The sequence below is a fragment of the Seriola dumerili genome, unplaced genomic scaffold (genome assembly GCF_002260705.1).
Source record: "Seriola dumerili isolate Sdu_G_001 unplaced genomic scaffold, Sdu_1.0 BDQW01000191.1, whole genome shotgun sequence".
NCBI lineage: Eukaryota > Metazoa > Chordata > Actinopteri > Carangiformes > Carangidae > Seriola > Seriola dumerili.
Genome location: NW_019174446.1, coordinates 872117 through 884796, shown reverse-complemented (window position 1 = coordinate 884796; position 12680 = coordinate 872117). Strand labels below are relative to the sequence as shown.

General features: G+C 38.2%; 1 protein-coding gene across 1 annotated transcript in view; it reads right to left on the bottom strand.

Annotated features, from left to right (window-relative positions):
• LOC111227695 (dolichyl-diphosphooligosaccharide--protein glycosyltransferase subunit STT3B-like) overlaps positions 1 to 12680 on the bottom strand; it is a 37258-nt gene that overhangs the window by 19594 nt on the left and 4984 nt on the right. Inside the window, exon 2 of the mRNA XM_022753334.1 lies at positions 732 to 840. Coding sequence (XP_022609055.1) covers positions 732 to 840 — 109 coding nt within the window. The remainder of the gene's footprint in view (positions 1 to 731; positions 841 to 12680) is intronic.

Sequence of the window (12680 nt, the reverse complement as noted above, 5' to 3'; positions counted from 1 at the left end):
AAATTTAAAAACTGCCAGAAGAGTGAATGATGAATGAAAAGATGTTTTCTGTCTTTTCATGTAGAATGTTTTCTTGTGTGTTACTCAATGCATGATTGACGTTTGGAAATCAATCAATACACCTTAAATGTCAATTTGACAACTATGACAATTTTATTTGTTTTTATTAGCTCTCTTCATGACATACACTTTAGTGATGATCGGATCTTCAAGTGCTTAAAAATGTATATTCATTTCAACTGCATTATGTGAACTGCAGATATTTTGTTTTATTGCTTGGAGGAAAAAAGTAGCGGAGCGTCATTCTGGTGCACTCCAACAGCACTGGACCAATGTTCCTGTGACCAGATTAGAGATTACCGTGGTTACAGCTCCACACATCCACAGGAGACTGTAAAAGACATATTAAAAGATTGATCTTGGAATTTTATGAATTGATATCGGATTATTCAAATGAAGCTTTGAATCGGAGAATCAATTTTTGCCAGCCCTCCTCGAGTTGATTCGATCCTAAAATGAGTTGAGGAGTTATGTTTACAGTCAGTGTCACTCACTAAAACACACTGTGCATCTTTGAGGTGTAACAAACATGTTGAATGTGTTTCCTTTATCATTAATAATATCAAATCTATATATTGATAAACGATTTTGATCAATCACACAATCCTCCCTCCTCCCCCAACGTCACAAGTCAAATACTCACACACACACTCGGCATAGTAAACACTCACCGTTCCCCCTACTATCCTACCCAGAGGGTACCAGGCTCTTTCATCGAACCAGTTGAGGAACTCATAGAAGCCGTTGGTGGTGAGGTGGTGAGTCGACCTGTAGTTGAACCTGCATTTGAGACAGAGACGCAGAGAGAGGGCTGTTAGACAGGACGCCAAAACACACAGAGCAGCTACAAAGAACATCAGTGTCTCTTTGAAGTGAACCTGCCTGGATCTGGCTTTAGGTTTCACCAGAACAATCACTCAACTTTAAACAAACCAGTCAATTATTTTTCAAGCAAATTTGTCCAAATGCACCACATATACTTTTCATAATGTTCTTGGCCATCTTTAAGATATACTTTTGAAGTCATTTTAGGTCTTCTCCTAACTATCTGTTTTGCTTCAGTTCAAACAAACTCTGGTGCATTAGCCCGTTTGATTCAGCTCGTTTAGGCTGATGTGAAAGTCGACATCCAACTCTGGTGCAGATCAAAAATAAATACAAAGAGGGTTCTGGTCCCGTTTCTTGTGGACTCCCACAGGAATATATCAGAGGGAATGTGCGATTTTTAGCAATTATTTAAAAAAATAAAATAAAATAAAATAAAAATCAATTTAAAATCAATGAGCTGATTGTGAACTATGAACAAGAAGAATTATCTTATCCTATAGAAGAAATCTATGTTTTGCATGATTATTTGGCAGCAGTGCTACCACATCTGCCTTTAAGTGCTGGGCTCTGACACATAAGAGACAACAAGATAGTGTCATTGTTTTGGCAGAAGTGTCCACAGAGTAACTATTTAATCCTCTTTTTTTTTTTTTTTTGTAACAGCATAAACAAGAAATGGACCAGACTTACTATAAAAGGCAACAATGTGTGAATTACTTTCCTCGGGTGAGACCAGGTTAACTGACCTACAGCAGTGTTTCTCTTTTTCAGACCATGGACCAAAAAATTAAACTCAGGGACCACCTCCCCGAACCTGCCCAAAACCAATAGGGCCAACTATACTGTGTACTGTGGCAAGATTGCACAGAGGAATGTCAGTTTTTTTAAATTTGTTTTCAGGGATTTTGATGCTTTTATTAGATGGGACAGTGAAGAGAGACAGAAAATGCAGGGATGGGAAGTAGGGGACTTGCATGCTGGAAAAACTCCTACTGGCCCGGGAGTCGAACCACCAACATGCTACTCACATACATGGAAACACTGGCAGGATATAACACAGTACAAGTCTCAGTAGTGGTGACAACAATACTAGTGAAACTCGTCCATTCTGTGGGACGTTTCATTTGATTTGATGAGTCCACGATCTTGTCTGTTGTCAGTGTTTGATCGTTAAAAGGCAGCTGATAACTGGTAAAATGTATCTGAGGGCAGGCTGACCTTTACCTTCATCCACATTTCCTTTCAAATGTCACACTGATCATTTTTGAAGTAAAACACAGAGCAAAAACAACTGTAGACTGTAAACTGGAATAGCTACTTGAGTAGACAGTGGCAAAATAGTCGGTTAGATTGATGCAAGTCCAACAACACTGCAAAACAACATATTCATTTAATATTGACAACACGTATACACTGCTCCCTGGAAGGCTTTCGCAGACAGTTTGAGAAAAACTAAATTAAAAAAAATTATATTTTAACAAATTTTCTCACCAAAGGTCACTAGCAGACCACTGCTGGTCCTCAGACCACTCTTTGAGAAAGACTGCCAAACAGGTATGAAAGTGACTCAACAGGGAAATTAAAAATTATATGGGGACCTGGGTTTTATTTGAGATGCTTTGTGGTCATTGCCCTGTGTGTGTGAATGTTCCCATTGCATGACAAGGTGATTTAGCTAACCAAATGCACAATTTGATGAATGAATTCATGAATTCAGCCCTTATAGGGTAAGTTTACAGAGCATGTTGATAAGGTATGGCCAAGGCTTAGGAGGGACACAAACCTTGAATTAATTTTGGATTATCTGGAAAAACATTTGTTTAATTTCAGGCTCTTTATTCAAACACATCTATTGATGATGGTTTCAACATAATTAACCTGACAAATCTGGTCTGTTGTTGTAGATGGGCCAAGTTACTGTAGCTGTGCCAGAAAAGTTGACATCAAACAAGATTAAATTTAGAGCGGTTAACAAAGTTTAAAAGTTGCTGCCCTGAAAAAAAAAAAAAAAAACAGAAGAAACTTCAAAGTCTCAGCCAGGTTATGATCTGTCACAACAAAGTCACAGCAAGCAAAAGTTTTCAATGTTGCAATAACTCTGAAGTAAACAGATGAAATAATATCGACATGATGAAAAACAGAATAACTTCTAGCAGCAAACTGTAAGACTGAGGTTATAAAAGAGAAGAAATACACAGTCCCTGAAAATCATTGGCAACATCAGTGCCATAGCTATCAAACAGCTGTCGGCTGAAAGTACTATGGATGAAATGTTTAAGAACAGTATGAACTTCCTTACCACAGTGACTGATACTTTGAATTCTGTATGTAAATGGAGTAAAGAAAAGTACTAGGACTTGTGGGCAGGTATACAATGGATCAAGCAGCTAAAACAAAATATGCAATAGTGAGGTGAAGGCAGGAGCATTGCTGAATAATAGCAATTATTTTCTTGACTAATCAATTAATAATTCTAAAATGTCAGAAAAGTCTTCAAATGTGTTTTGTTCATTAATAGTCAAAAACTCAAAGATGTTATTTTCACTATCATATATCAGATCCTCACATCTAATAAGCTGTAAATGACAAATATGACATTTTTGCTTCAAAAATGACAATGAATAAATTAATCAATTATCAAAGTAGTTAATGATTAATTTTCTGACTAATCATATTGTTTCAGCTCTACTGAATAGTAAAACAGAAATTGCTTCATTTAGATTTTAGCATCTAAATAAGAAACTACAATCACCCCATCATGGTTGTCTGCCCCCGCCACTCAGACGAGTTTCAGATTACATCTCTGTTTATCCAGAATCATAAAATATGAAACCTTTGTGTGAATTTTTTTTCAAAATTGCTGTGTGAATAGTTATGGCTAAAAGGTGTTTTATGTTCATCCTCGAGTCCCAGGCCAAAATCATGTTTTGGAAGGTCTCCATGATTACAACAACCTAATCAGTTCGTCCTTGGGTCCAAGATGACATTTGTGCCATATTTGAAGAATTACAGTCAAGGCGTTACTGAGATATTGTGCCTTTGAGAATGGGTTGGACGGAGGCACGTTATTATGGACGGACGGACGGACGGACAACCTGAAAACAATATTCCTCCAGCTCTGGTTGTTGCTGGCACGGAGGCATAAAAAGAGAGAAAAAAGAAAGTAAAGATGTTCCTCACAGACATAGTGATACTAGCAGTTTCAAGCTAGTTACAGTTTGTTTCATGAGATACCATCAGTGCAGGACATCATTTGTCCTGCATCTGACTGACAGGCCCATAGTGTGGTGAAGGGAGGTCAGGTCTACAGGTAACTAGTAAACAGAGAAAATGCTGAAAAACTGATCGCTGTTAATTGAAAAGGTTGCTGGGGAAACTTGCTGCTAAAAACTCTTTCACACCTCCACAAACTGCTGTGAACAGAAAAGCAGACACCGGGTTTTATTGCAAGTTTTCTTTCTCCAGGGGCTGTATTTACCTTTTCCTTTCACTCCTTTTACCTTCCTGTTCTCCATCTTCTCACTCTCCCCTGGCCTCCTGTCTTGCTTCTATTTCTACAGTTGTTTTACAGCCACTGAGACTTTTAAGAACAACAATCCCACAACAGCCTTCTCTCTAACTGGACGGGTCGGGAGATAAGAGTGCGGCTATTGTACAAGCTATTGCACAAATCCTGCATCCAGCCCTCAGACAGAGACTGTTAGTCTGCTTGTCCCCTGAGCTCAAAATGCTCAATACAAACTGTCCCTCCATGAAAAACAGGAGTTTGATGGAGGGACAGCTGCAACGCTTGCTCAGCCTTCTCAAGAGTGAGTGCTAGATTACTGTTACATGCATGGGTGCTCATGCTCACTCTTGAGGCTCCGTTATTTGATTGAAAGAAAGAGGGGGGAGAAAAAGTGCCTGTACACACCACCACACACAATCCATTGCATCTTGAGTGCTCTGATTCCTGTCTGGTTTGACAGAATGCCTCTTGTTTTCCTGCTGGAAAGCAGCGGTATCCTAAAGCTTTCAGTCAGAAAAAACCACTAACCCACACTTGACGCTCTGGATGACGGGCTCTTGAACCTTTTTCAGCTCGAGTCTTGATGAAGTAAAATTCTATCTCACGCATGGGATCCAGGCTCATCAAAACACAGGATAGCTCATCTTGTCATGCAGACTCACCAGAAATAGACCAACTAGCCTTTGTGGAGAAAGACAAGTACATGAAATTCAATGCAGCCGCCAAACAAATCCTGGTACATTTCAAACTGTGGCTAGTGAATTTATCTTCATTTCTGATTCCTTTTATTCTCTAAAACTCTATTCAGCCTGTGAATGCGTAGAGGATCTTGATGCATTTCCAGATGCTTCTGCCACTGTAATAACAGTTTTGGGGTAATGAGGCTCCTAGTGCCTGAAAGCTCAAACTGACAGAGACTTTTAAAGTTGTTTTCCAAATGGAAATGAGCTTTTGGAGAATTACATTTTGTGTGTATCAAAGTCTTATATATTGAAAGTTTAATCCAACAAATTAGCAGTGGCTACGTTTTGGTCTTAAAGGTCAGTTGTCTGACAACATTAATGACCACAACTAAATATTCTATTCTTTTATGACTGTTATGCCCCAACCTTTGGGTGGCCCTAAGGTGCACACGACAGTGACCCAAATCAGACTCACAAGAGGCCACAACAAAGTCCATAGAGCTTATTTATCAGATACAAAACGCCCAAGACATTAAATTAAGACTACGAAAGACACAATGACGACGACAATCAGTCCCCAAGCCTCTACTCCATCTGATTCTGGCACCAGCATGTGACCTGCTGCTAGAGTACTTTTGGTGGTGACAGTGATGGTTGAAGCAGCTACTTGAAAATTGCTGGTGATAATTAGCATCAGAATTTAGCAAATCAGTGCAGTTTTCTCCAACCTCAGCAACAGTCACCTACTTGTGCAACCAAACAATTTTTCACAGTCACACTAATTTTTACTCACACATGCAGTGAAATTCTCACTAACTGTGGTGAAGGAGAGTGAGCTAAGCGTGAACACAAAACACAGAAAAGTTCAGAAAAGAAAGATTCTGATTTTTTTTTTAAAATCTGTTAATTAAAAAAAATCCATTAATCTTCACCTGGATTGGCCCCAATACTTATTAGGATTGGCTCAGAATATCTCTAATAAATCCTGATATAATATTGAACAAATCTGGACTGATTGTCTTATTTCAGCAGGTAAAGACAGAGTGAGGACTCCTTTAGAAGCACTGAGAATCCAGCTGCATGTGTTTACTTATCAATTGAACTGGAACAAAACCTTACTTCTTATGCACACAAAGACCGGCAACACTCATTCGATGCTCAACAGATAACAAAATGGACTCAAATGGTTACAGACGACTTTCTTCAATGTAGCAGGTCGATCTGCAAGCGCAGCACATTCACTTTAAACTGATGCAGTTGGAAATACTGAGCTGAATCAGTCTGACACACAGACTAATTTCCTGCCTGCCTGTGTAAAGCCGGCGGTGAGCTTGTCAGTGTCTCTTGACACTGATTGAACATAAGGCAGAGGTGTGATGATACATAGGCCAGAGAAAACAGCTGCTGAGCAAGCAAACAAACAGGTGAACCACAGCAGGATATTTACACTGATCCTGCTTACTGTTGTTTGGCCTGCGAACCTAAGCAACCAATCATAGGCCTGAGTGGACAGCCAGTTACAAAAGAATCAGCAGAGTGCAATAATGCTGTGATGCTGAAGAACCAAATCAACTCTGTATCACTTGTTCATCACAAACGTTTTATCAAGCTCAATGCAAACTGTCGTGAGTCTTTGTAAAACCACCTCATTAAAACATCATCAGCCATCCTCATTAAAAAGTGATCCTGGATTCATGAAGGAATACAGCATCAATTTCCAACCTTTCCATCATTCTTTCTGCACCACCGACATCAGAAAAATGTATTTAGAAACCAGAGGCGGGTGTCACAAAGATAGACTTTGACTGCGGCTCAGATATAACAGATATAACAGATATAATCATCCGTTGCACAAAGCAGTGTAGTTCTTGACTATCTTAAGATGGACTGTGGTACAATGAATTCTGGGTAAATTAAGACTTTTTTTCAAAATAAAAAAAATGGCAGACCAAGGAACCGCAGCAAGTCGGTCAGCTCCATTAACTCCTGTAGAAAATGTTTGTCTTTAGGAAGAAGAATTAAACAGTTATAATAATAATATTAGGAAACCACAAATTATGAGTTATGTTTACCTGTTGTTGTTGTTGTTGGGTGCTGGTTAGCCAAGGTGTCATTGATTGTTACCATGGTAACATTGGTCCTAAGCCTGATTTAGCCTGGGGGTAAGGTGTCTAATGTTTTTGGCTTAAAATGAGTCAGTCATTATCTTACTTGCATTAGATTAATCTGTGAGCACAAATTAAGACTGGACCAACACGACAGACCAGTCTTTCTGAAAGGTTTCTGCAGAGGACAGGAGGGTAGGGCTGCGAGAGGCTGGGCCAGTAGAGAAAAGCTGGAAAAAGCTCCTCCTCCTCTCGATCACTGCCGATGTTGATAAACCCCTTTAAACAGCTGAAACACCTTGAAAATGTACTTTATGGTTTTAGCTTGGGCAAAAATTTTTTAACATGCTAAAAGATATTTGCATGGTAATGTGCAAAATTAGCAGGGAAACAAATGTTAAAATGCCAATATGCTAACATGCCATTGTTGGGTTGACATTTGAACCCATACATGCACATCAAAGCAACTTCGTTCACTGATTTGTTTTTGCAGATGTGAGTTTGGTAGGTGTAGCAGATATTGTTGAGTGAAGGTAATGAACTGTGCTGATGCTCTGCAGCAGAGTTTATATATCTAACACTGTATATTCAACATACTAAATGTCACTAAGTGGTTAGGAAAGTCAAATTCATGCATCACAAGATACCCACACAGAAAATTTGTAACATCAGCATATGCTTCTTGTAAATAGCAAACTCAAATGTTGAGTGTCCAAGTAACTCTAACCTACACCTCCACACTTCTGTTGATTGGAATCAGAGGTTAGCAAACGCACAGGTTTGTGGTGGTGTCATTAGCTTAGAGGGTCAGATACCTTTGCCAGCCCACACTGTGAATGTTTGAATGATTCATTCAATGTGTTATTAGTCAAAACGGACTGTATTTGTTCGATGAAGCTTTGAACACGACAGACTTTTTCTTGCACTGTAAGAGTAAAGTGATGTGGTCAAATTGTTAATTATACACTAGTGCTAGACCATTTCATCCTCCCTTCTGTACAATAGCTTAAAATGACTCATCCCTATTCTGGATGTTCTGTAATAAAACAGCACAATTAGTATTATGTAAGTTGAATAAAGGAGACCTTCCACATCTACACAGTAGGGAGGATTTTCAGGTGAAAATTACTGTGACAGAATTGGGCTTTAAAGCACATAAATGTAATTTATGTCAATTTTATAATGGTCATACCCTGCTGATGCACCTTGCCTTTATTTTGCAAAGGCAGGTGGTTATGATGAATGAAATGGCTAATCTGTCAACTTCCTGAAGGTACCAATGCCAACTTAATTTGAGGTTATAAGTGTAAACATGCAGCTCATCATCAGCCACTATGTACATGTCAGAAAACTCTAAGCTTCCTAATGAAAACAAAAATCTGAAGAGAATGCCATTTGTATCTGTTCAAATCAAAAGGTATGTGAGAACACACCATGGTACTCTATCCCACGGCAGCGGGTTGATTGCGACTGCACATTGTTTTTACACTGCAATTTCCATGGATCACTTGTCACTAGTAACATTGCAGAACCAATACAGTGATCCTGTGCCGATACATGGCCATAACCTGCACCAATGCATCTTTCAAGTAAAACAGCTAGAAAATATTTAGTAACAAACCATGCAAGTTACTATCTAGTCATGTGACCAACAGCTGCCCAAGAAACATTTAGTGGCCTATTATTTTTGTTATCCTTGCAATTAGGGCACATCTGTTAGTGGTGTAAGGGTATGCAAAACACACAATTGGGTACATACCTCCGTTTTGAATATAGTAAAAAAAGACATGAAAAACATTACATTTCTTTTCATTTACTATGAATTAAACTTGTAAACATAAATGTATAATTGTAAACTTGTAACCCAGTGGCAAACTGAACTAATTCCATATTGAATATATTAACATTTTTCATTGTTTTGGTTGTTTCTCTGTGGGAAATCTACCCCAGAATAAACTGTACATTTCTTTTTAGTCAGTGTAGTCCACTCATTCTTTATTTAGCAGACCTGAATTTCCATAATTTATGATAAAATGCTGGCATCCTACTGTGCTGTTATGTTACATTTCTAAATATATTTATTCAGCTATAACCCCATGGGGACAAAGTGCCGGTGACAGAAGAAATGACTTCAGACATATAGGACATACGTTTATAGATGTATGATTGTAGCCTATAATCACACCCAATAATAGCCTAATGATTTGGTAATTTGCAGTCAAAAAAGCAGATTAAAACTTTACATTTAATTTAGATGTCTATTAAAGATGTCTATGCCTATTATCCTTTAGAACTTTGCTCAACAGCATTTAACAACTATATTTGAACATGCAGTGAATTTAAACATTGTAACTGACCTGTTTGGTTTGTCTTTAGTTAAGACGACATGCAGCCTATTTTCAATAATCAATTTTAAACTAAATTTGGTTCTGTAAAGCTATTCAAAATCTTAGTCCTTTCAGCTACTTCACAATCGTCCTTACTCAGAAACATTCAAATCTTCAATATGTGATAAATATGACAGTAATGTTCCATTAGTGCAAATAATCACAACCTAAGAAGTGATTATTCATTCGTTCATTGTCTGGCCTCATAAAGATTTCTTTAATTACAGTGATTACAGCAATAATGTACTGAGACTTTTTCAGTGCAAGGGAAGCCACTTGACAACCTGACAGTCTTCTAGTCTCAATGTAGATGGACAGTTATTTTGAGCTAAGGGTTAATCCCATGTGTAATAATTGAAAACAGGGACAAGCCTGTCCTTGCATTTAAGAATTACATTAAGATATGCCTTGGGTAAGATTCTGATATCTCCCAACTTCTGCAAGAAACGTCTGCAAATTAATGGGCTCTGATATGCACTTTGACATGGATTGCATGAATTAGGAAAAGACACAGTGTCAGACCGTTCCTTCAGGCTCAGGAGGAGGGAAGGACATAGAAAGAAACAGAGAGGTTTGTTGAAGAAAACCTGCCCGCGAGCAGGTCAGGCTCACAAAGTCGTAACATGGGGTTGAAGTGACCATGGTTTCTGTAAGTGAAGCATCAGAGTTTCCCTCAATTCAAGAGTTTTCACTAAACCTGCTTTCTGGAATACACTTAGTCTTATCAACAGAGCTGACTAGAAGCACAAACTGTCATGACCCCAGTGCCCGAGCAGAGCGCTCCGCTGAGGGCAAACTAATAGCAGACGGTTGAACTGTACTTGCTCTAATGAATCATCAGCCACAATCCAGACATGGCTTTGCAGTGCGCTGCTGACTTGAATACAATTTTTATTTTCCTGTTTCTCTGGGGTGAGGACTAAAGTTTTTGGCTGACACCTTAACCTCAGAATAAAAAAGAAACTAAAGGAATGTAACTCGCTCCATCATTTGACCTCAGCAGCAGTGATGAGATGAGATGATTGAGCACAAACTGGTAAGAATCAGGTCTAAAGAGGCAGCCAGTGAATCGGCAGCAAATGAAGCCAATGGGGCAAAATGCAGACTCTGCTTTCCTGTTCTACCTCAAGCAGGAAAAAACAAAAAATTTGATTTCATGATTATTTCATCAGTTAATGTGGCTGAGATGAAAGAAAATAAGGATATTCAATGTTAATATTGGGGAGAAGCGCCACCTGACATATTCAATATTTATATGCACACTTAAAATGTTCCAAAGTCAGCAAATCAGTGCAAAATGTAATATGTGAGGGTGATACTCACAAATTGTTAAATATCTTGGTAAATATCTATTGTCCAACATGTTAAAGTGAGGACTTGTTATTGAGTCTTGTAACAAATAAACATGTAAGGCCAGGGCGCCTCTGTAGCACCACAACTCTTATGGTGCTAACAATGGACAACAATGTGACACATTTTACCTTTATCAAAAAAATTGTAGCTCCTGCAATTTGGATATTGCACCTGGCCATTTTGCGATTTCAATTATATTTCAATTAATTGTGCGGCACTAGCATAAACCAAAATACTGGAATAGAAATTTTGATCTGATAGTAGTAGTAGAAGTGAATAGACTTCATCCTTCGGGGACCATAAATGTCTGCAATTTTCATGACGATCCATCCAATAGTTAGTGAGATATTTCAGTCGGACCAACTGATAGATCAAAATTGTCATCCCTAGAGCCATCAAATGAATAAGCGCTTCAACCCCTTCAGATTGATGCTGGTGCTAGTAGCCTAGGAGCTCTTGACAGTATGAAGAAGGGTGACTGCACCACAGACTCTCAGGCTCTTTTCTTATTCTTTATTCAAACAGCATAAATTCGGCATCAAAGTCCAATGTTTCAACTTATACCTTCATCAGGAGGTAAACTGGAGTAATAAGCGAAAAAACTACTTTGAATACTTTCTCAAATATTATCCTATAGGATAATCACATCATTCACTTATCAAGTCATCCCTTGTGTCACCTGCATTGTTACCCTCTTTTATCTCATTAAAACACCATCTTGTGGTCAAATCAAAAAATAACAAACCCTCCAGGGGTACTATACAACGCCTGTTCAAAATAGAATTTAAAAAATCAACACTTTATAGTTATTAGCCATACTTCATGTTCACAACATGCAGCTTCAACCTTCAACTGAAGTGAGCAGCAGAAGATAACCGTTTTATAACTGATCATTGATTTTGTATCTGATGCACAAGAATAAGATCTGTATCTTATATACTTTTGCACACCATATTTTTTCCAAATATGTGTAGAAAATGTGTTGCATCTTTACTAAATATTATGTGTATGCAGCGGTGACCTTTTTTAAGTGGTAGGTTACAGTTTAAGTTGCACAATGTGCAAAAATGTTTACCTTGTGGTTGTTACAACCTGCACAACTAGCTCATTTAATTACAAAGATCACAGCTGGATCTCTGAGATGCCTTTCGTCACAGCAGTCCTGTAAACTGACATGAATAAACGCGGCCTATGCAGACCCTCCATTTACAGGACTGTAGTGACTCAAGATGGTGAGGGCATCTATGAGAGGAACAGACTGAAAAAAGAAGAGATATCTCTGGCTACAAGATATTGGGCCATGTAGCTTACACTAGCTGGTATCCTTTCTTTTATTCAGCACCTGGTAGATAGAGGCACAAGGTTGGTGTGCGTTTCACTTCATGTGTTGTATGACATTGCACACCGTTTCATAGTTTTGCAGTAGTTATGAATTAGGCTGTGTAAGTTAGCCAAATTGCTATTGTTCATCCTAAAGCACATGTATGTTTTGTTTACATTAACGTAAGGGAACAGAAACGTGAACATTAAAATATTTCATTTGAATAAATAAGATTATTTTGAGCACTCATTTCATAAATGGAAATAACTTACAATAAATAGTAACTAATTCTCTGGAGCAAACATAAAATTGTATGCCGCCTTAAGTCTAACATATGACAAGATGGTAATTATTTTTGTTTTCTCTTTCTGTTAACTTTTACAGTGTGTTCATGGTGCATAAAGTGAACTACGAAACCATCAGTTTCAGAGTAAG